We start from the raw sequence: 25,058 nt of genomic DNA, 5'->3' as shown, positions 1-25,058 counted from the left end.
TCCCACATTTGTGCACTTTCACAGATATTAAGCAGTTAATAAACCACTGCTATTACACATTTAAACTTGAAGAAACACTAAATCATCTCATTTCATTCATTTAATTTCATTTCAGTTGATTAATGTCTCAAATTAATCATCTGCATTTCATTTCATTTTATGTCATGTTTCATATTAATCAACTTTATTTCATTTCATATTATATTTTATAAAAAATATATATGAAAGGTTAGACTGTATGGTAAGATACCTTTGCCTTTCCGTTTGGAAAATAAAATTACATATATTATACACTTAACAATGAATTTGGCCCATCTTGTTTTTGATTTTCGGACTTTTTTTATTTTTAATTATTTGTTCATCGTTTGTTCGTTAATGTTCGAATGTAATGCAATTAATGCAAACCCTCACTTTACGCCTACCTACATTGCGCATGCGCCGGTTTTGTCAGTCAGCTGGCAATATTTAATAATTGGGAATTTAATTATTTTTATGATCGAACAATCACCAATAGTTATCGAACAAACGATAATTGATCCAAATTAACTAATCTAAATGATTAAAATAAAGATATCTAGTAAAGGAGGCCCACTTAAGGGTGATCATTTGTTTAATTAATTATAAATAAATAAAAGACGAACAAACAATTTTTACATTCGAACATCAAAGAACAAATAAGTAAAAATAAAAAAAAATCCGAAAACCGAAAAAAGGGGAGCCAAATTCATTGAGCCACTCTCAATTATATTATATTACAATATAAGTGTATAACCTATGTTGAGAACTACTACCATAGATTATACACGTAAGACTATAAACTGTCACAGTCTTATTTATTTAAATTTATTATTTTATCGATAAACTCTGAATTAATTATTGTATACCACAAAAACATCAGAATTTATATAACTTACAGTATATTTAGGAAACATTCACAACTACAACAAATAGGTACATACCTATATATTTTAGTTGTATGCTAACTAAACTAAATGCATTGTGCACTAAAGAAATCAAAACAAAATAGCACGTAGTCCACAGAACACTATTACTTCTAGCGAAGACGTAGTCATGGCTTATTCGGATAATGATGGGGTATATGGTCTCCTTACAAATTTGTGCAGTAGAACCGCTTCGAAGTACTACACTCACAGTAGAATTTCACAGAAAATACTATACACGAAAATGAGATCTCACGCTTATGAAATAATATTGAAAAAATCAACCAAGGAGTATCCAACGAAAAAGCTTAACCCAATGATTGGCTTACTTTCTCAACTCTTCATTTATCAGCAAAGTACTAGAAACATCACAGAGTATAAACGAGTTGCAGAACTTAGTAAAGTTATTCAAGAATTGAAGTCCACTGATTTTGGTGACTGTGAAGATGATGTTCATAATGTGCTAAGGTTTTTAATTTCGCTTAGCGACTGTACCCAAGAGGATCAATCAACTGTAATGTATCATGTAAGTATAATGTGTGTACTCTAACAATTTTTCCTGTTAATGTTTTCGTCCATGCAATACGTTTCAATAATATTCAATAAAATAACATTAAACATTAACAGATAGGCCAGTTCAGGATGATGTTTGAAACAATGCTTATTGAAATGTTAAAGTAAATTTGAGAACTATACCTAGAAAGTAATTGGTTTAGTCAACAACACCAGTATCTGATTTTTGACCTTTATGAAAGGAATCCTTCATCCAGCTTCTCCAGGATGTCTATTAGCAGTACTGTTAATACTGTTAACCCTAGAAAGAAAGCTTGACTGCAGAGTGTATCTTTTTATCTGTTGAAAGCCAAGATAGTCGGACTACATTTATAACTAAGACTTTTTATTTGTTTTTTTCAGAAACCATTTTCATTTGGATTGTTAGATGAAATGTTACCAAAGCCTTGTCGTCAACCATTTAGCTCAACCCAACCGTACGCATACTATCCGTCACATGTGTTTCAGCTGCCATTCTCCTTGAAACATCAAGGATCAAATCTGGATAGTCAGAAATCACAAAATTGTACAGAGTATACTGTAGAAAGTTTTGACTCTGGATCATGTATGTAGATTTTACTCTTATAGTAGTTTTTTATCGTATACTATCTCACTTATAGTAGTAGTAGTAGCAGCATCACAACACAAAAGAAAACTAGGGAATGAACAGCGAAAAGTTACCTTATATACAGTATATCGAGAGGTGACAGGTTATTTGGTATAACCGACATTTTTGCAAGATTACCGGAGAACTTTACAGGAGATTACAAGCTGAAATTATAAACTTTAAATTACTTAAAGTTTATAATTTCCAAAGAAATATCGTAACATAAAAACTTCTAGAGCTATTAGAATAGGCTAAACTTAAGCAGGTAGGCAGCGGCTTGGCTCTGCCCCTGACATTGCTGAAGTCCATGGGCGACAGTAACCACTCTCAGGTAGGGGCGGTATGGTCATCTGCCTATAAAGACATTTTTTTTTTATGAATTTCAATTAAAAACATTGAATTGTTGATGCTAATTAGTCCAGGAGGAATCGGCGCATGAGTACCGAAAACTATTCCACCTCAATTTTTTTATGTGATCCTCTTCAAATTGTTCTACTGATAATATAAATGCATGTTGCCATGGGGCAACCCCGGGCCATATTGTTTAAACCGAAATTGTTTAAACAATTGCAAGGAATTGTTATTTTTCAACTGGACAAATTTTTGTTATATTCTTTATTGAAATACAAATAAAAAAGGCCCTTTGACTTTTTACGATAAAGTTAATATTTTTAAAGATATGAATTTTTAAAAGTTCGAAAATTTCAAATTTGGGTACTTTCGACCCATGAAAAATATATTAAAAAAAAATATACCTAGTCAGGTCATAAATTCTGTCACATGTTTAATGTAAAATAATTGAAACAAGTTTATTCATTATGTAACCATTCATATACCAAAATGAACTTAACAAAACATAGATTCTTATGACACTAAAGTTTATTCAAAATGACCTCCGTGATTTTGAATACAGGCCTTCAATCTGCGCGGCCAGTCGTCTATCGCAGCACGAACGAGGTCCATGTCAATATCGGCGGCTGCCTTAATCAAGGATGTCTTGAGTGACTCCAAATTGGGATGAGGCTTTGAGCACGCCTTTTCCTCCAAGTGTTGCCATATCTAGTAATCTAACGGATTCAAATCTGCACTGGAGGAGGGCCAGTCTTCGTGCCGGATGAAGTCGATTTCACGCGCCGCCAGCCAGTCAGTCTCTTCGCTCTATGAGCTGGCGCCGAATCTTGTTGGAATACCCAGTGCCTGTTATTGAACATGGTATGAGAAACAGGTTCCACAAGGTTCGTCAGGACTGTATTTTGATACACAACTGCATTCGTTTTTACACCTTTCTCACAAAAATGTACCTCTGTTAAGCCCCAATAAGAAACTCCCAACCATACCATGAGCGAGGATGGAAAATGACCTCGTTGGACACGCGGAATACAGTTGCTCGCTTCTTCACTACTGTGTGCGTACACCTTATCATTTTGTTTGTTGTAGCTCTCTTCTACGGTAAAAATTTTTTCATCCGAAAAAAGAATTTCCCGATATTTTTTTCCCGCGTACCGCTTCAACAAAGCGCGGCATCTCTTCAGTCTCAGGTCCATTAGACGAGCATTCAAACGATGTCCTGTTTTTATTCGATATGCCCGAAGCCCTAAGTCTTCATTTAACACCCTTTTCACCGTGGTTCTGCTTAACCCCATCTGAAGAGCCAACAGTTTCTGCTTACGTTTGGGATTTCTTTGAATTCGCACCTTCACAGCTTTATCACTGCTGGAGTCCTAACAGACCGAGGGCGACCACTTCTTGACCTGTCATCTACACTAGAGTCTTCATTGTATCGTTTGATGGTACGATAAACGAATCTTTTGGTTATATTCAAATTTTTCAGTATGTTAAAAATTTGAATTGGCGCGTAACCGCAACGATGCAACGCAATAACTGCAACACGGTATTCTGTAAGCGTCCACTCCATATTTAAAAAATGAGTAAAATTCTAAAAATATACATATTTATTTTCATGAACAATTCGAAATTCGAATTCAATAAACTTTTTTGTGGCCAGCATTCTAAAAGAAAAGTTTTTACTGTGTGACAATACTTATGACCTGACTAGTTATGAATAATATTTTTTTCTTAATTCTTCATACAATAGTTAATAATATTGTGAATAGAGATCTTAAAAAAATTCATTGTTTATACCTGTTTTTTAATTTTTAATTCCGCGCACTCACAAGTATGCGTCGCTTACTTTTAAGTATCGCCGTCTCTCTCTGACTCATGCGCTGCATCGGCCATTATTTAATGTAATTATTTTCTGTTTTAACAAAAAAAATAACATAAACTTATAAAAAAGTAATTTCAATTACATGTTCCGATTTATGCTTTAATAACTTTGAAAAATTGATTTCAGAAAAAAAATTATACGAAACAAATTGTAGAAAATTTAATTATTAATAACATTGCTCTCTTTAACAATCTTGATAAAGTTGATAGTTTTTTAGATAAATGATAAGTAATGATTCAAGACACAGAGAGGCCGATGCAGCGCATGAATCAGAGAGAGACGGCGATACTTAAAGGTAAGCGACGCATACTTGTGAGTGCGCGAAATTAAAAATTAAAAAACAGGTATAAACAATGAAATTTTTTAAGATCTCTGTTCACAATATTATTAACTATTGTATGAAGAATTAAGAAAAAAATATTATTTTATATAAGTATATTATATATATGTATATATATTTTTTAATATATTTTTCATGGGTCGAAAGTACCCAAATTTGAGATTTTTCGAACCTTTAAAAATTAATATCTTTAAAAATATTAACTTTATCGTAAAAAGTCAAAGGGTCTTTTTTATTTGTATTTCAATAAAGAATATAAAAAAAAAGTCCGGTTGAAAAATAACAATTCCTTGCAATTGTTTAAACAATTTCGGTTTAAACAATATGGCCCGGGGTTGCCCCATGGCAACATGCATTTATATTATCAGTAGGGCAATTTGAAGAGGATCACATAAAAAAATTGAGGTGTAATAGTTTTCGGTACTCATGCGCCGATTCCTCCTGGACTAAATACCAAATGAAACAATTCTTCAATTTAAAAGAGAAATGTCACATATTAAGAGAAATGTTGGTTAAACCGAATAGCCTTTCAATCCTCAATATTACTTTGAAACAGTAACATTGGGATGATCATATTAAAAACGTATTTTATTTACGCTTACAGAAACATTACTAAATAAAAATGAGTTAGTTATGAGAATATAAATAGTATTTAATAATACTAGTTTGATAAATAAGTATTGCATTATTTTTAAATGGGTATACTTTTTAGTGCTTTTAGATTCTACACAACGATCTCACAAAAGAAAAGATTCAGACTTAAAGACATTCCTTAGTCCAATGTCTTTAGCTTCTATGACATCAACTCATATGTCCCCATACTCTGAAAATAACATATTTAATTTACCAAGATTGAGGACACCAAGGGATTTAACAATACCATCTTCTGAACATGCTGATGTAAAGGTACAAATATGGAATGTTTTTTTCATAATTTTGGTGTACATTTAAAAATTAGATATTTTAAATATTAATTGACAAAGACACAAGAAAAATCTGCATTTATCTTTATTTTCTGAGTGATGGTGACTAATATAGTGCAGTCAGAAATAGTGAAATTTATTTAGAATACCTCTATTGATAACAGGTAACAGCTCATGAAGGAAATTGTAAAATGAGTTTTATTGTATAATGATGTAATGGTACTGTTCGTGAAACTGAAACTATGTACTTATACAACATTACAAGAAAATAATATTATTATTTTCTTTTAGTAATTTGATTGTAATGTAAACTGTAGAAGCACATAACTAAGGTAAAGGCAACCTATCGCCTATTCACTTATGTAATCTTCTCTAAAATTGTTTTAAATATATTTGTAGTATATACAACATACTAACTAAACTTATGTGAAATGAAATTATATACCTACAGGACTTACATACACGTACCCAAACAGTTCTCCAAAAATGAAGACAGAGGGTAGTTGTTAATCTCTAGCATAACATTAAAATAAACATGATTGCGTTTTTTTTTTATATTATGTAAGATTGGTTAAAAAAATCACGGCGCACTTGGTGTTATGTAGTTACTGAAATTCGTAGACTGGTGGCAGGGCCTCTTGTGAGTTCGCACGGGTAGGTACCTCCACCCTGCCTATTTCTGCCGTGAAGCAGTAATGCGGTTTGAAGGGTGGGGGAGCCGTTGTAACTGTACTGAGACCATAGAACTTAGATCTCAAGGTAGGTGGCGCATTTGCCTTGTAGATGTCTATGGGCTCCAGTAACTATTTAACACGAGGTGGGCTGTGAGTTCGTCCACCCATCTAAGCAATAAAAAAAACACGCGTGGCACTCGGAGACTGCCGCGGTAAATAATTTAATATTAAAACAACAATAAAATAAGACCACGCTATATTTATAAACATTAACAAAAGCAAAACATTTACTGTCCCCTTCACACTCATAATCTAGACCGCGCGAGGGAGAGATGGGCAGACTTTTCATGATGTGCATACGGCAGTGCGACGTCACGCCGCGCGCTTATTTACAAGTGCAACGTGTGAATGTGTTGAACGCGAGCTACATAGTAGGCGTAGTGGGGGTGTCAGGTTATTTTCGTTACGGAATTTCTTGATTCAGTCGCCGCGCTCAAAACCCGCGACAAAAGCTATGCAATAGCTTAAAAAATATAACGAGCATGAAGACTCCGCCCACCTTGAGATATGATGTCGAATTCTCAATTGTTTTAATTTTGTTTTGAATAACGGCTGTCTCACCACTTAAATCTGAAATAATTTCTGCTTTACGACAAAAACAGATATGGTGGTAGTAACCCGTTCGGGCTTACAACACGTCCTACCACCTGGAAAACGGAGACTAAAGTATCTGAAGCGTTGGAAATAATAAAAATATAATGACAATAAAAAACGCGATATTAATCCGTAAAAGTAGTTTTAATTATGAGTAGTGAAAACAGCTTTAAAATAAATATATTTCAGATATCATTGGCAAGTAACAGCACGAAAGACGATCTCAAAGAGATGTTCAGAGCTCAGGTAAACGATGAGACTGTTGATGTATGGGAACTTGCATCTCAAATTGATAAACATATACCTGATTCCATTTGGGATATTGTATGTGAGTGTGATTTAATAGATTTATTAGTAGTTACCTATTAGGAAAAAAATCTGTGAAGTGTCAGGTTGAGAACAAGGGCTTACTACGTGTAGTTCAATGCACAATGCACTCACAAACCTTCTGACCTTCGGAAATTACTAAATAATATTGACTGGCAAGTCACGCTTTCTTGTGCCCATCACTAAATCGGAATAATAATTTCTTAAATCAGTTCGCACAACAAACCGTGTATTGGTGGTACTATTTGCGATCCTTAAACAACAAATATCATTGACAAATTAACAAATATTCAATTAAAATGGAGGGGGACGGATAGTTAAGAGCTAGAGGAACTTAGGAGCAGAAAATATAGAGAAGAAATCTATGGGAATTTTAAGTACTACCGGGCCCATAGACATCAACAATGTAAATACCGCTACCCCTCTTGTGATATGAGTTTTAAGGTCTCAGTTTTTACAGTACAATGGCTGGCTCACCTTTCAAATCGAAACGTGTTACTGCTTCACGGCTGCAGTAGATAAGGCCCTACCACCAGTAACATACTCAGCATAAAAAATTAAAAAGTGTTCGCACACTTTGAATTTAAATTTAATTGTAAATATTAATTAAAATTTATAAATTAATATTTAATAAAAAGAATATATAATGAAATTAATACTTAATTATAAAATTTAATCAAAATAATGCTTAATGAATATAATCGATATTATTAATTAAATTAATTATTTACAACCTATGTATTTCAGCAAAATTACCACCTATAACTGAGAGACAATTAATAGCATCTTCTAAGCGAGAAATAGGACTATGGCATCAAACATACTGTGGAATGATGTCTGATCTCGATATTATAACAGAGAAACAGTTCATTAGACACATCATGTATTTAATCAGTAAGTTTAACAATTGTAGACATGAGTGGATGAAGGGGATATGATACAATTTGTTGATAAATAAAAATTCTACCAAAGTACAAATTAAAACTGTATTTACACTTAGAACACTTGAAACACTTAACAAACACTAAAATTCTCAATTCACTTCTTCCTCCAGCTTCGCTTTAGGTGATCCGTTCGCTGTTTCGCTTCGAGTAGTTCCGATTACTAACTGACTACGTACCATCTCTGCAACGCTTTTATAGTCGATGCGACATTCCTAGATTTATCGAGTACATTCTGGACAAGTCTAGTAGCTTCGATGTGTGTTTCTGCTATCTGACAATAGATGGCGTTGTACTTCTGGATTTTACTAGTACCTTCGGTATTCGTTCGGCTATTCGGCGATAGATTTATAGATTAATTATAGATTAAAAGACTAACTCATTGGAGCTGTAGTTAGCGCCTGACCAGAGTCGAGCAATTGCTCTGAATGTTTGTTTGTCTGTGAACAGAAACATCCGATAAAAGGACCATAATTGAATGAAATAAATAAAATAATTTAATTAAAGGCTGTGCACTTTAATTTTTGTTTCAGTTGGCATCGAAACGACTTCCTTTCCATTTAGCGAGGAGTCAAATTGTTTTTATATGAAGCACAATCTTGTGTTAGAAGGGATATCAAAGGAACATATCAAGAGATATGTCTCAGATTTAATATTAGTCGGAACTTATTACAGGAGGTTGTATAAATTCGCATTTAATCAAACGCTTGGAGATCATTTTCACAGTAAAGGATTGGTTTACGAGGTTGGGAAAGTTTACAAATAATATTATAAATTTGAAAACAGTTCTTAATTTAAACTGAAGTTGGTATGTTTTATTGCATTCATATATGCAGGGTGATATTTATCAAAAGGTGTGTAAGGGTAAAAATTTATTATAGAGACAAAAATCTCAAAAATCTTTACTAGTGGTAGGACGTGTTGTGAGTCCGCACGGGTAGCTACTACCAACCTGCCTATTTCTGCCGTGAAGCAGTAATATGTCTCGGCTTGAAGGGTGGGGAAGCTGTTGTAGTGTAAAAACAGATCTTAGAACTCATATCTCAAGGTGGGTGGCGGCATTTACGTTGTACATGTCTATGGGCTACGGTAACCACTTAATACCAGGTGGGCTGCGTGCTCGTCCACACCCAACTAAGCAATAAAAAAACTAAAAAAACTCTGCATGTACTGATAATTGTTGAATTTTTTAAATCTTTTTATTATAGTCACGAATCTGTCCAATTGAATTGAAGTTGACAATTTCGTGTTATTTCAATAATTGTTTTTTTTTTAGATAAAGAGACTTAGTTCAGTGGTGCCTATAGATAAGGAAATTCCCTTGCTGCGTTGATGATTCTTTTATTTATTTATTTACTAGCTGGCCCGGCAGACTTCGTAGTGCCACAATCGATGAATAGACCTAAGCTTTTGTATAAAATAAACTTAAAACAAACAAAAGGAATCTGTCCGACGAGGCATACATCTAAGAAAAAACAAAATTGTTATTTTTATTTAATTCCGAGCATTTTCATATTTATCTAGCCGTTCTCGAGTTTAAGCGAGACTAACGAACAGCAATTCATTTTTATATATACAGATAAGACCTTTGTTTAATAATGTATTCACATATTACAGGCAGCCAGGGAAGTCATAAGGCGATATTTATTAGAATTCAGATTGATCGCCACGCAAATCTACGAAGACTGTCAGAAGTGTGGCTCCGAAGACATAAATTGTATGCCGACATTACTGCAAATCTCATATCACATTGAACCGTTGAAATACGAAATAGAAACCATTGTTTCTATATACAAACTCATTGATTCAGGTGTGTTTTATAGTATAGAAAAAATAATTGAAGACTTTAAATACAATGATTTATATTTAACAACATTTAGTAGTTATGTTGTTTATTTTAAAAATCATCATAGCATTTAGTGGTATATTGTTAATAATAAAGAGGCTTAATTTTAAGATTACGTTTATTTCAATTTTGAATATAATATTTGTTTTTTTTTAAGATCCCAAGGCCACATTACCTCACGGAGCAGAACTAATGTCTTATTTGTTCAACGAAATATCGCTGGTGACCCACAAGAAAACTGCAACGAGAATGTTTTATTCGCTGTTCGCGATATGCAAAGTTTACTTCAAGTATGTCTCTCAAGTTATTTCGAAAATAATAAAAACCGAATCCTTAATTTAGTTTTAGACCATCTTACGTGCATACAGAAGAACCAAATGCCGTTAACGCTCATTCATTCATTCGTTCATTTTCAGTCATTCGTTCATGTTCATTCTTTCATGTTCAGCCGTTCGTTCAACTTTTGCTTTGGTATTATTAATTTGGGATCATCGTCCTGCTTCTTACTAGATGAAAAGAGGACATCCGTCATCCAATACCAATTAATAATTCTACTTTGTAGTGGATAGCTATCATAGAACACAAGATATTTGACATATGCCTGAATCTCTTTATCGACATTTTCAAGATAAGTTTGTATATAAGACAAGTCCTGAATATTGGGACTGTCGGTCTGCCAATAATTTCAGCCGGTGGAAGATCTTCCTTCTGATGTTAACGTCCCAAAACCTCATGTCTTAAGATAGCGAGTCTTGCCCATGTAATGAAATTTCATCAACATATTTTTCAGATTCATAGAGAAATTCATATTTGAAGGCGAATTAGACGACAGGCATACTGAATTCTTCATACGAAAAGACTCTCAGTACGTCAATTGTCAGTCAAAGAGGTATTGGGATAAAGGTTTTCATATAACGCAAAGTATAGCCGTGCCGGAATTCCTGAGGCCCCTGGCAAAGTTTATATTGCTGTGCGGAAAATCTCTGAGACTATTGAAATTGTGCAATCCTAATGTAAGTGCGATTGAATATTTTGACTTTACAACCAATTAGAACTAAGGTACGGAAAATTGTAAAAAAACAAAATAGGAAATTAAACTGAAAATTTAGTTTTATTTTTGTCCAAGTCTGGCCAAAACCGAAGACAATACTGGTTAGTAAATGGTGGACAGTAATTTTATCAGTCATTCTTAATAGCACTTACAGATTATGTTTAGGCATGCTGTCATCCATTCTTTTGTTTTTTTTATGATACTAAAATCAATGCATGTATCTTGATAGAAAGTTCCAGCACAAAAATAGAAACAAGTCGTATCACTTTCACTTACTGATGATAGAACGTAATGTGAGTTCGTACGGGTAGGTACTACCAGCTTATTGCATGTCTCAAGATGGATGGCGGTATTTTACGTTGTCTATGGGCTCTGGTAATTAATTAGCACCAGGTGGGCAGAGAGCTAATCCTGTAAGCAATAAAAAAATCTCAATAGAAGAAAATAAGAAGTTAAATCAATCTTATAGGTTGTACAAACAGTTTTTAGTGTCTACCAACTCTCCAATGTTCTTAGTAGGATAGTTTGCCAATGTAGTCGCAGAGTCAGAAATCACGTTTCTCAGTTTTTTTTAGGTATTTATGAATTATAGTATTACTACGGACCGATAATTTTGATACTAGTAGATACAAATCGGAGAGGTCGTCGGTGAATACCCGTATCTCTGTAATAAATGTGACTGCTATAATTATAGTGTGAAAAGTTTTTTTATTAGGACTAGTGATCGAAATCAACCGTAATCATTTCACACTGCAAGATTTATATTTATTTTATGTGTTAATGTTCTGTTTTGCTTTTGGTGCCATTTAAAAAAAAATTACCTGAGAAATTGTGGAGAAAATGATAGTCAACTGTTTTGTCTTGGCTTTATTTATGTAACAGCAAAATAATCGAAATTTTTCATTTGGTAAATGAATGTCAAATAAAAAAAGCATCATTGTATGGTGTTTTTCAGGATCCACTGATACTGTTAATATCGTCAGATCACCCCACAGTTAGAACTTGCGCGAACTTCGAAGAACTAGAACGCCAACAGCAAATGTTGGACGTTTACCGCACTAGGTGTCTGTTCGTATGCGGAGACCCGGTTACCTTCGAACAGATCATGCTAAAGAGAGACGCTGAAAGGAAAGCGTTTACCGAGATGGCTTCTCTGAAACAAGCCGAAACCATGGAGAAAATCGTTGGTAAGTCAGCTGAGCAGTTTTTATCGACGTCAATTTTTTTGATGCTTGTAGTATTACAGGGTGTATAAAATTTGTTTCTATAGTCGGCGCTGTCTATTCCCAGCTCGGTGCGCCGTGAGGTGATTTACTTTAGCCACTCTTGCTTCATACTGTATGGTAGGTAATGGTAAGCAGCGGCTTGGCTCTGCCCCTGGCATTGCTCACGTCCATGAGCGACGGTGACCACTTACCATCAGGTGGGCCGTGTGCTCGTCTGCCTACAAAGGCATTAAAAAACACTGCGGAATCCCCATAATGGCAACTTATTTGAACTTTTATTTTACCGCCTATGATAATTTAATATTTCGGATCTTGAAACGACACTCTTACCACTCCCTTGGATTTATTATTTTTAGCTGAACGAAAACGTCTAGCACAGTTGATAGTAGCAGAAAAGCAGCATTCCCTCCGAGTGCTCGAGGCAGCTATGGCTGAAGCGAAAGCTGCTAAAAGAAAAGCCCAACGCCCGGAAAAAGTACTCAGTGAATTAGAAGTAGCAGCAGATAAAGCTGCCGAAGAGGTAGATTCTAAACTTAGAGATGATGAAAGGTAAGGCTAATTTACACCAAGCACGTACCTAAAATTTGTTAACAAAAGCTTTCTACTTACGACGAAAGAATAACAACATCTAATAAAAATAAAAACTGCAAAGCCGTTAGAAGTGAGAACATTTAAAATTTGTGTAATAACTAGTTGTCGGGCGTGCTATAACCTCACGCGAGTAAGTAACACTATTCTGCCTATTTCTCATCCGAAGGAGTAGCCGTTATACATTATAAATGAGACTCCGATCTCATATCTGAGGATATCAATGTATTAAAAAAATCAATTCGAATTATTGCTAAATATGATTTATAATGTTAACCAAGATTTGATTAGCTGAATATTTTATTGTACCTAATCAAGAAAAAAAAAACAATTAACAGGGACAAAATAATGGAGTATTATTCGAAATTGAATATGGAGGTTGAAAAAAGTAAAATGCACACCGAATGGAAAATCAAACGTTTGCAATTAGATCAAAGCAGAATGCAGCTGCTCTCTACCGAAGAGAGAAATTTAAAACGAGAAAAATTAGAGTTGGAGCATCAGAAGAACGAAGAAATCATGGCTATGTCAATACAGAGCTTCGACCCTAAATCCGAAGACGAGATAGAAAGTAAAGTTGATGATAAGAATGTCGAAGATAAAATGTCTATATCCACCAATTCAGTGACTATGCTAGAAATCGATGAAAGTCCTCAACCAACTGAATTCACTCAGAATAAAATGAAATCTCAAACGTCTAGTGATGTATTCAACGCTATTTGTAACGTCGCAAAGAGCTTTTTCGGTGTCACGAAACGGGAAGATAGCAAAAATGATGATAACACAAAGGAGTTAGATTCCCAAGGCAATGTTGTTTCCGAAATTAATTCAAACAATGCAAGGAAACATCAGTACGATGAAAATCAATTGGCCGAAAATAATTTGCAGTACATAAAGTCACGGCGGGAAGCCTTTTTGAACAAACAGAAAGTTATGGCTCACGAATTCGGCCAAACGGATAACGAGAATAATCAATTGAATGATCCGCCACTGATCAATGTCATTACTGTGGACGAAGAAAATAATATACAAGATGATTCGCGCGCTTTCGTTGAAGCGAAACGTAATAAATTAAAAGTTCTTGGAACCGAATTCGGAATGAAGCCAGATGAGAAAGTTATTAATACAGGACCAAGAACGGACGCTCAAAGGGAAGCCCTGATAAACAAGCAGAAAGTGTTAGGCGTTGAATATAATTTGCCGGCCGAAGTATTTCACAAACGCGAACCAGCAAACGTAGCTCAAGAGGAGGCCCTGCGTAACAGAACTAAAGTGCTGACATCGGACCAGGAAGCGAACAAACCGATCAGTCCAAAACGCGAAGCCACCAAACGATCCGGCCTCACATTGAATTTGAAACCTTACATTGAAACTGTTAAAGTTCAGAACGTTTCTACACCTAATCTAGGATCTATAACTCCCGGAGATCTATTTCCTCGTGTAAGTATCTCACTGTAGTTTAGTGTGAATTTTAATTGTAAACAGAATAATCAAATATGAAATTGTTATATTGCAGCTTGATTTAGAAACACCGACCACAGCGGACATACCGCCAGAAGGGCCTATGACTGGCGACGTTTTCACACCCCGAAGTGACGGAAAAGACCTAGAAACTACTGGAATAAAATGCAAAGTTGATAAAGAATTTATCACTTCAGAAGGGTTTAACTTCCCAGTTCTAGATGACGAGTCTGTTGGGCCGGAGAATACTAGCGATGGACAAACTGAGGAATTTGTGGAAACCTCTCCGACTAAAGGCACGGATATCGAAGTCGAAAGTATCAAAAACAAATATTCATTTTTCAACATACTCGATGGTTCCTATGATCTCGATGATTTTGATCCTTTTGGTGTGAAAGAGTTAACGAAATATTCAAAAGATCCTTTCACTAGTAAAATGGATTTAGAAATGAAAAGCTCAAGCTACACCCACCCTGCTCTTATAATGGAGGAAGTAAAAAAGAAACCATATTCGAACATATTTTTGACCCGCTCCGATGCCAAACATAATGACGCCAGTAACATATCATGTGATAACATTGCAACACTGACAGCGTGCTTGCAACGTTCCGTAATGTTGCCACTAACGTACCAGCTAGAAGTCGTTAATAATTCTATTTTGACGTACTTCTTGGTCAATCTGGACATATACGAGCATTTGAGGAGTTTGAAGGATTACTTCTTTCTGATGGACGGTGAATTTTCTCGGAGCATATGTCACAATCTGTTTAGTAAATTATCGAAGACGTTAAATCCCCAGGAGCTTTTGAATTTTGCCACGTTACACAATATCCTGGATAAGGCACTCGGTTCGTCTATATCTCGTAAGTTGAGTTGCTCGTTTGTTCTGTCTTCCATATAACCGATCTCATGATATCAATATGACCTGACTACTCACCGAATCTTGCCCACGCAGGAGCGAGTCACCGTCGATGCCACAAACATGTCCTTATGGATCCATCATATCCAATAACTCTTGCATTAGACGCCTTCAGCTCTAACGCTTAGGGACCCCGGTAACCGTACTCGTCGAACTCGACAAAAGGTTCGACTTGTAACATAACCTAAAAATCAGCCCGCTGAGTTTCTTGCCGGATTCTGGCAGCATTTGCTCGACCATCTGTCCTGATGAAACTGGAAAGGCTTTTGGGCGACCAGTAATCCTTTCTACCTAAAAAAATATATCAATGTGGCTTTCGCCTTGTGCTAACACAAAATGCTTGTTTTTGTTTAAATCGCTCGACAAGTGAAAGAAATGTACTTGGAGTAAGTTTTGCGTACAATCAACGTGTATAATATAAGTCAAATGCAGGTTGATTGCAGTGCAAAAAAAAATACCCTGTTTATTTAAGATACGTACAATTTACACAAATTGCACAAATGCACGGACATACTCGTAGAATTATTTAAATTTTGTTATTACGACGACAGTATAACAATAATATTTCGAATATTTTGTTCGGTATACGTGACACGTAGACATAATTAAAACTAATGTTACGATTTAATCTGGTTTTTTTTCTATCTAATAAATTATTTTTGACGCTTACTCGAATACCTTGTACCTTTCGAAGTAGGGAAAAGTTGTTTTAATTATAATGTTACGTGATGGGCTATGGGATAAATAAAAATTCTACCGATTATAGTCGATACGACATCCCTAGACTTATCGAGTATATACTGGGTAAGTCGAGTAACTTCGATGTGTGTTTCTGCTATCTAACAACAGATGGCGGTGTAGTTCTCGATTTTACTAGTACCTTCGGTAATTTGGTGATAGATGGCGTTACTCTTACCGGCGTAATATATATATTTTTTTTAATTGCTTTCAGATATTCATAAATTCTCGGAGAATGTTTCGTTTACAATAACCGAATCTCCTCTAAGTTTCCAACACAGCTCCCCCGATGTACTGCAATGCTTGTCCTTGACGTATACGGTCACGTGGCCGCTGAACATTATCCTGTCCCAAGAGGCATTGCTGCGCTACGCCAAAGTATTCCAGTTTCTGGTCAAAATGAGGAGGATATCCTGGGTGCTCGGAGAAGATTTTGAGGTATCATTTATGGTTGTGTATTTAAAAGAGATCACTTTTAAATACTCCTATTTTTACTTATAAGTAAATCGTGTCATTATTTCTAGATTGTTACTATTTATATCTTTATTTATTTAAAGGAGAGTAAATTGTAACATATTACATAAGAAAAGTTATTGTCTATACAAATAAATAAAATTGAAGTGTCTGTTTGTGATATTAAAATAACCGCTCTTTACTACATGCATATGAATGTATATACGGTACATATACCAAAGTAACTTTTTTTACAAATTTTGTCTGTCTGTGTGTTCCGGCTAATCTCTGGAACGACTGTACTGATTTTGACGGAAGCTGATGTACAAAGGAGTAACTTGGGCTACTTCTATTAATTGTTAGCGCGTGTAACAATGCCCGTTGTCGGTTACAGAATCTGAAATTGGCCGTGAAACTTTCGCGGGAGCACTCCCGGAGGCTGTTGCGTTCGCCTCACTACATCTCTATACAAATTTACCGGCACATAATGGCGTCCATGGTCCGCGCGCTCGACAACTACATCGTGGCGACGTGCATCTTGTCCTCGTGGACCGAATTCGAGAATGATTTGAAGAAAGCGAGAACTCTAGACGACCTATACGAATGTCATGTCGTTTACATAAAAAAAGTTTTGTTCAGATGTCTGCTGAACAACAGGTCGACGCCCGTAATGAAGTTGTTGAACGACATGTTTACGGTGATCCTGAAGTTTAGCAGAGTATTGAAGGCGGGGTGAGTTTTTTTTTTTTCATTGCTTAGATGGGTTGGCGAGCTGACAGCCCACCTGGTGTTAAGTGGTTACTGGAGCCCATAGACATCCACAGTGTAAATGCGCCACCTACCTTCGAGATATAAGTTCTAAAGTCTCAAGTATGGTTACATGTTTTTTAATATAATTGTGTAGTGATTTTACGTTTTGATCTGTACATATAATGACGAAAGGAAGATCTTCCACAGATCTTCCTTGTTCGGAACGGATATGATACTTGTAGATTTAGGCTTCTGTAAAATATCTTGTGTTCTGTGTGCTTGGTGCGAGTTTCTTAACGTTCTCGATAGCGTAAAAGTTAACACAATTTTGTATGCAGTTGGAACAGCGCCCCTAGCGGCAAACGTACGCAAACGATCCCATTCCATACAAGTATGAGCTAACTTTTACGCTATCGAGAACGTTAAATAACTCGCACTCAGCATACTGTTATGGCTATCGTCATAGATCGGCCGTTATAGGATGGTTCGGAATCTTTTAACACGTAATAAAAGCGTTTGTTAAAACAAAATTAAATTTTTGTACGTATTAGATTGTTAGCGTCGATTTGAAATAATGTTTACCCATTAATTTAAATGAGAGGTTGGTAGACAATTGATGGATTATCTTCGATAATCCTGCTACTTAAATTGGTGAGAATTCACTAGAAGTTCAAGCCCACTGAGTTTCTCGCCGGATCTTCTCAGTGGGTCGCGTTTCCGATCCGGTGGTAGATTCTGCGAAGCACGACTCTTGCTAGGGTTCGTGTTAGCAACATCGTCAGGTTTGAGCCCCGTGAGCTCACCTACTAAAGTTAAGGCTACGCTGAAATAGCCGCTAGGGCTATCAGCTTAGGTAGGAAAAAAAAAAAAAAAAAAAAAAAAAAAAAAAAAAAAAAAAAAAAAAAACTAGAAGTTCATTTACTTCGCAACCATGTGTGAAGGTTTTACTCTCTTATCTTGAAATTGTACGCTTTCTCGGGTATTAGACGCTTAGTAATCCTCTGTTGATTACACGTTTAAATCTGAAGAAACACGAAATTAAAGTTAAAAAAAAAAAATACGATATCCAAAAGTCCTTCTTCAAAAGACAATCTTAATGGTTGATCATAAGGAGCTTAAGGCAAAGGAATACGTTTCAAACAGCCTTATCAAACAATTTTATTTGCTTTTAACATCCAACTTCTTACAATGTGAACCGTACTTCTTTCAGGGAATGGCAGGAGAACAATTCGAACGCATATTTCACACACTCAAGTTTTGTACAGCTCGAAGAATTGTTCCATTTGTTCGAGAAACTAGCGAAATATCTTCACAAAGTGGTCACCAAGTTAATGGAGTGCGGGTATCAAAGGCATCTCGTGGAACTACTCATTATGACCAACCTGAACGGATATTACAACTCTGATAAGCCCAATAACACGACAGTTCAGTCCGCGTAGTGCATTTTGGTTATTAACGAATCTACCCACACTAATGTGATTTAGCAAAACGCACCCTATGACTAAAAAGTGAAGGCTCATAATCGCTCGGAATGCTGTTGTAATTAACCTGCATTAAAAAAGAGTTCGTTGTTCCGGTCAAGGTACACATGATTAGAGTTTTCTCAAAAGCACAACAAGACTGCTGATTCGTAAAAAGACTGTGTTTTTGTATTTAATTCATAAGAAAAATATTCCAAACTGACAGACAACTCTTGATATGTCCTTGTTAAACGCGTTGATAGCTTGTAGAGGAGTCTCTGGTTGGGTTGAAAGCTTTTTTTATGGTCCTGGATCGGTGGACAAGTTCACAACTCTTCAGAATCATCATTATCAGTCCGCTGATGTTGGCTGCTAGATACAGACGTCCCACAGGCTTCACCATAATGGTCAGTCCATTTCGTGGCAAACCTATCCGTGGTGCATACGAGTAAGTACGATAACTCCAGCTTTCTTCTATACTGGCCTTTAGGTGACGGTATGCCTTCTGATAAACCCTTCCGTGAGCGACCATGTCATTAATGGCAAGTCACACGATGCACCTGATATTAACACTAATCATACCAACACTTACTGGTACTTATTTCTACCATAGCAGGTAGACAGCGGTATGCGACAAATATTACTCAAAATAAACAAAACAATACCAAAAAAAAAATTTGTATAATAATTGTAGATTAAGAAAGAAAAAGTCATGAAATGAAATGTGCCAAAGCAGATGATGCGTGCATTTTTAATGAAAAAGTTCAAAATTGGTCATTTGACCCGTTATGGTATGTTTAATGTTAAATGGTTACCATAGACAGGATATGAGAACGTCTATATAGTAAATGCCACTAATTAATTACCTTGAGATATGAAGTCCAATTCTCAATTCTATAGCGACAGTATATTTCGAACTGGAACGCATGATTTCTTCGCGGCAGATAAAGGTAGGACGCCTAAAAACGCGAGAGAATTTCTCGTGTAAAAAATCTAAGACTTTTTTGGTGATATTATTTTATGAGTTAGTAATGTAATGTGCTGGCGTGCTCTCTATATAGTAATTAAATTAGATCTAATATAAGTTTGCCACCAAACAAACCAAACTCTGGTTGCAAATAGATTATTACAGTTTTGCTTTAATTGTTAAAAGAAACTTGGTGTTGCTATGAATCTTATATAAAGTTAGTTTTAATTAGTTAAATTAGTTGATAAAACAAAAAAGAGCATGTAGTTAGTAGGTACTCTGCCGTGTTTCGGTTCAAGATTTTCAAAACTAAACTTGAAAAAAACTAACAATTTTAACAAAACAATAAGTGTAACTTTCAAAAAATATATGAGTTTAGAACATGCTTTAACTCAAAACGTGTTTTCATTATAGCGTGTAGCATTTTTTTTATCTAAAATATTGATTATTTATAATAATGTTAACACTTCAGTTAGTAGCGATAATAGTATAACAGTTGCATTTTTATGTATTATATAGAATCAAGTTGTTACTTGTTTGTGAAGAGCTTTTTAGTTAACAACGATCGTCTCAAGAAGATTAAAAATATGATTATACTTAATTCCATAGAAGATATAAATTTCGAAAACTTGCGTTGTTATTGTTTAGATTGTTATATGGTTCTGTTGCTTTTATGAGTTGACAAAAATATATGTTATTAATAACTATGAATGTTAAATACACCTTGTTTACATCATGAATAGTGTTGTTCTAATTGTTATTTTGTGTCAAGTTAAATAATTGGCATTTCAGATATGCGGTAAAAGCAAAAATACAGTAAATTGTACGCATTACTTTGTGGCGTGAATGACATAAATATGTCATACAAATTCTATTAGCCTTTCTTAAGTAAAAAAAAAGTCGAACGTAAAACAAACTTTTACTGAAACAAACGAATACTAAATTAATATACATTACATATTACACTAATAAAAATAATTTAAGTTTTGTAGGTTCTAATGCTATTTATTACTAGGTTTTGCTTTGCTTAATGCAAAGACGGTGCAAAAACATTGAATTTTTTAGTTTATCAAAATAATAAGGTGTATTATACAAACTAAAATAAAATATATATTTTTTACGAAATCATGTGTATTTACACAAATAAAAATATAACAAAATATTATACAACTTTACAAATTGACATGGTACAAATTTTATTTAGTTCAAAATAATTGTCGATGAATGAATCTGATCCGTTCCCACCAATCTTGTGATAGTTTTTAATTTATAAAAATGTTTTTATTGAAATTAAGCTATTATTGCCATTAATTCTGCTTGAATAAAGTATTAAAATATAAAAGATTGTTTTCCTTTTTACATTTCTAGATTCTGCAGCTATTCTGCAAAGTCATGTTTCATTTAACCAATAAGTTTTTTTTTTAAATTAGAATTTAACTTTACAAATAGTAATTCTTTCTTATAAATTTATTATAGTCGAGATGTTGAGATCTCATGAAAATGAAAACCAGGATATGAATCCGTGTAAATTATATTTAAAAAAGTCGTGTCGTCTTTATGACTGGGACTAAGGAATTATGGGTGAATGTTTCAAAACAAATCATTTTGAGGTTTCTTAGCGCCATCTTTTGGTGATTGTACTTTTATTTTAACACAGACATCTAGTGACGGATAGACAGACTAAAATAATCACTACCATTTTACGTTTTACTGTAAATATATATAAGTCGTCACAGAATTTATTTTAATAATCAACCTTAAGATATTTTTGTCGGCTTGGTATGTCTGCTACAATTCATTAAAAACAAGCGGCAATCTATTATCTGGTATTATCTAGTGGGGCTATTACCCGGCAGTTTCCTTTTATAACCGCATCGACAGTAGCGCCACTATTTTCTTTATATTCAGGGTGTCTTTTCACGAATACCTCATTCTACTGTAATTCGTCCTAGGGTGAACATATAGCCTAAGCGGTTCAGTGAATGTGACATTGAAGTGAAAGCCGCAGCTTACACAGTAATACTTTGCTTAATCCAAGAAAACTCAAGTTTGACCTATAAATTTCTACAGAAACCTGAAATTTTCCTGAAATATAGGCATTCAGTGAAAAAGAAAATTAAAATCATTATTGATCGTAAAGTTAATTTACGCGAACATATTTTGTTTCGTCTCAACGGAGGCAATTTCTCTAAAAACGTTCCAACAAAAGAGTCACCGCCACCTTCGCCGAGATGGCGTTCATGATGCCAGTAGTGAAGAACGATTGGGACATATACAACTCTCAAAGGTCCCGTCGAGCCTCAGAATCGGCGGAGAAGGCGGGGTTCAACGTGGGAGGCAGGGTGCGGAAAATATCGGAGTCACGGTCCGAAGGCCCGGCGTTGTCACCACGATCGGCAGGGCTCAGTCCTCACCGCAGCGCTCCGGCGATGCGCTCGTTGTCGTACTGTCGCGCGCCTCACTCGCGAGTCTCGCTGCGTGCGGCGCCAGACAGCCCCAGCAAGGGTTCGGGTAGTCCGCCGGGAGGAGCGCGCGAGGAGAAGTTCCACAGCAGGTTGGTGGAGAAGTTGAAGCGGGCGCTTGGGCGCTCGGAGTCGCGGCGTGAAGAGAGGAGCTCATGAGTTAACGCGTGCTTGTGTGCAGGGCGCGCGCAGAGTCACCGGAGCGACACTCGCGGTGCGGAGCGTGCGTGCCCTACCTGTGACGGTGAACCGTCGCGCCAGCGCCGCCACACTATCTGTGATATGTTCCCGATAGTGAATTCCGAGTTGAGTAGACCATTGAATGTGCTCACTAACCGCCTATCGTGTTGTGAACTGGAAACCCTACCGTCTGAATAAATCAATACGATAGTTTCAGGAATTTCCGTCACACTTCGGTTTGCTTGCTTTGATTGCTGCATGTCTGTCTTTATCGTACCAGGTTTTCAGTATTAGATTGTAACAGGACTGTATGTTGTATGAATTTTAAGACTGCGTTTAGTTTAGTTAGGCCTTTGACTTGAAGTTTTATTGTGTGACATCGTTTCGAAGGTCGTTTAGAGTTTATGGCAGTTCGCGAGGGGTATCTGTGATTTGTTATGCGTAAGTTTCGTTCAGTAATTATTTTACGTCGTAAAAATATAAATTATTTGTTGAATATAATTAAAAAAAGATGCAAAGATTTGTTACCAAAATTCACCATTGAGCCAAGAAATTTAGTAGCTGACTTATGAAACAAATGATTGAGTTTGTATGAAATAGTGGTAGGTATATTTATCTAATACATACTTACTAAATAAGTGAAGTATTAAGTAATTTATAAATTAATATACATGAATAAACTGTCGATATTCCCGGTAGGCATGATTTAGATTAAACAGGGTTCGGACTCGGTTCAGTGAAAACGGTTTGTTTGATTTGTATAAGTTTTTAAATTAATGTACAGGAACCAGCCTTGTTGAAGTTTAAATCTGTCAGTTTAACTGAAATATTTAGTGAAATATTGTCTAAATTTTTATGGTGACATCTGTGAGATGCTGTAGGTTCGATTCTTTTTAAATAAGAATATTGTTTTCTAAAGTTCCTGAATTTGGACTGCCATATAATGTAATTCTGTTACATTTGTATACTACATGTCTACGTCTAGTGTTTGTACATAAGTTTTTGGATTCATTTGTAATACAACTGTCCCTATTTTATTAATGTAAACGCAGCATAGTTCACAAGATCTGATTGTATGTACATCGTAATAATATTTAATAAATGGCTTAAAACTGACACTTCTGTTTTATTCAAGGTCACTGGAACCTACGTTGTTTTTGAAGATGCTTAAAAAATTAATATTGAGCGAGTTTGGCTTTGAACTTGTCTTATTTATAGTTAAATTATTTCAACGATTGCAGCCAAGTATTCGTCCGCGACCACGTGTTGGATTGGCGTTGGTACAAAAATAATTCGACGATTCAGTGCATTTAAATTCAGATGAGATAGAACAACCGTCATTGATCACACCTATACTTATCAAGATTCATTATTACTGCAAAACTATCGGCAGACGACGTGCAAATAAGGTTGATACACTTATTAGGGAAAATTTCGAATTAAATTAACCTATACATGAATACGACCATTGATTAGCGGGCTGTTTGGCTGTTATGTTAATTACAATCAATCTAATTGAAATACGTAGTCGGAAGGTTTGATTTTGCGTTTGACGGATTTCTAAAACATTTTCGTGTGATTGTGTCAATATAATACTTATTTAATCATAAATTCTCATTACTGTGGAAGACAAATAACAGATTGACAAATAACCTAACTAAACAGCACGCGAATTTCATTTAGGTACTTGAAAATTACGAATAGTCTAACGAATAAAAAATAAAATACTATGTATAGGTACTAATTTTTGTAGGTATATTACTTTATTCTGAGGTTTGTATGCAGCGTGCGTCATGCTTGATGCTACTCAACTACACTGTAGAGGCGAGTTCGATCAATAGAGGGGTTCGCCTTTCCAGAACGTTCTTGGTTGTACCTACCGTGTACTTTGTGTGACGCTGTGCAACACGGCACATCAATTTGAACTGTATTCTTCAATGTAGACTACTTTAAGTTGGAATAATTTTTTTATTGCTTAGATGGGTGGACGAGCTCACAGCCCACCTGGTGTTAATTGGTTACTGGAGCCCATAGACATCTACAACGTAAATACGCCACCCACCTTGAGATAAGAGTTCTAAGGTCTCAGTATAGTTATATCCTAATTCCTAGGATAGATCTTGTTTAATAAAATTCGCCTAACAATTAGTGGTTATAATAAATAGTATAAAATGGTAGATTATGATGAATAAAACTACCAAAAATTATAATATATAATGATTCGTCAACCGTATTAGATTTTATGTTTTTTAAAAGTGCTTGGTTTCTTTTATAACCTAGACTTAACGGTGGTAGCGTTCACGTTGTTAGGTCTAGGTACTCCGGTAACATCGTAACACTCACTAGTTGAGTCTTTCCCTCTTTTACGCAATCAAAAATATGCTTTGAGTACTGGTTAGTATGCGTTTATCGTATTTTCTAATTAATAAAGCATAGAACTCTCGCGGTCTTTAAGTATTTTTAAGATATTCAAGTAATTATCGATTTAGTTTTAACAGTTTTTTCTAAACTATATGAATACCAAAATGTGTCCTTGGAAATGTCGAAAATTGTTACCGAGGGTCGGGTTTCTCCGATTCTATCTTTATAGATAGAATCGGAGAAAGAGCTGTCTTATGACAGCAATTTCATTTGGGACGACGACACATTTTCTCACCTATCTATAGCAATTTCATGTGGAACGACGACACTTTTTCTAACCTATCTACGAGTATAAAAGAAAGAAGATATATCACACATGACACATCTTCCACGTAAAACTTCTTATCTTT

General features: G+C 35.3%; 2 protein-coding genes across 4 annotated transcripts; both read left to right on the top strand.

Moving 5' to 3' along the window:
• The first annotated feature begins 779 nt into the window (after nt 1-779).
• LOC105841961 (gamma-tubulin complex component 6) lies at nt 780-20,987 on the top strand. Of its 3 annotated transcripts, none has more exons than XM_062673650.1 (16): nt 780-1,467; nt 1,857-2,058; nt 5,389-5,573; nt 7,108-7,246; nt 7,993-8,139; nt 8,720-8,931; nt 9,804-9,996; nt 10,190-10,322; nt 10,823-11,045; nt 12,039-12,270; nt 12,666-12,858; nt 13,236-14,337; nt 14,414-15,221; nt 16,230-16,453; nt 16,863-17,200; nt 18,429-20,987. In XM_062673650.1, the coding sequence occupies exons 1-16, from the start codon at nt 1,072-1,074 to the stop codon at nt 18,655-18,657; spliced, it is 4,956 nt and encodes a 1,651-aa protein (XP_062529634.1). In that variant the 5' UTR covers nt 780-1,071; the 3' UTR covers nt 18,658-20,987. The 3 variants fall into 3 exon arrangements, with proteins under 3 accessions (XP_062529634.1, XP_037873107.1, XP_062529635.1); XM_038017179.2 differs by having other exon boundaries at nt 781-1,467; nt 5,380-5,573; XM_062673651.1 differs by lacking the exons at nt 780-1,467; nt 1,857-2,058 and adding an exon at nt 4,513-4,622 and having other exon boundaries at nt 5,380-5,573.
• Nucleotides 20,988-21,101: 114 nt separating this feature from the next.
• On the top strand, nt 21,102-23,403 carry LOC119629853 (uncharacterized). Its single transcript, XM_038017180.2, has 2 exons — nt 21,102-22,199; nt 22,289-23,403. Exons 1-2 carry the CDS (start codon nt 21,877-21,879, stop codon nt 22,347-22,349), a joined length of 384 nt encoding a protein of 127 aa, XP_037873108.1. The 5' UTR covers nt 21,102-21,876; the 3' UTR covers nt 22,350-23,403.
• Nucleotides 23,404-25,058: the final 1,655 nt, after the last annotated feature.

Source organism: Bombyx mori, chromosome 18, assembly GCF_030269925.1.
Source record: "Bombyx mori chromosome 18, ASM3026992v2".
Classification (NCBI taxonomy): domain Eukaryota; kingdom Metazoa; phylum Arthropoda; class Insecta; order Lepidoptera; family Bombycidae; genus Bombyx; species Bombyx mori.
Note: the sequence above shows the minus strand (reverse complement) of the source record. Positions and strands in the feature narration are given on the sequence as shown.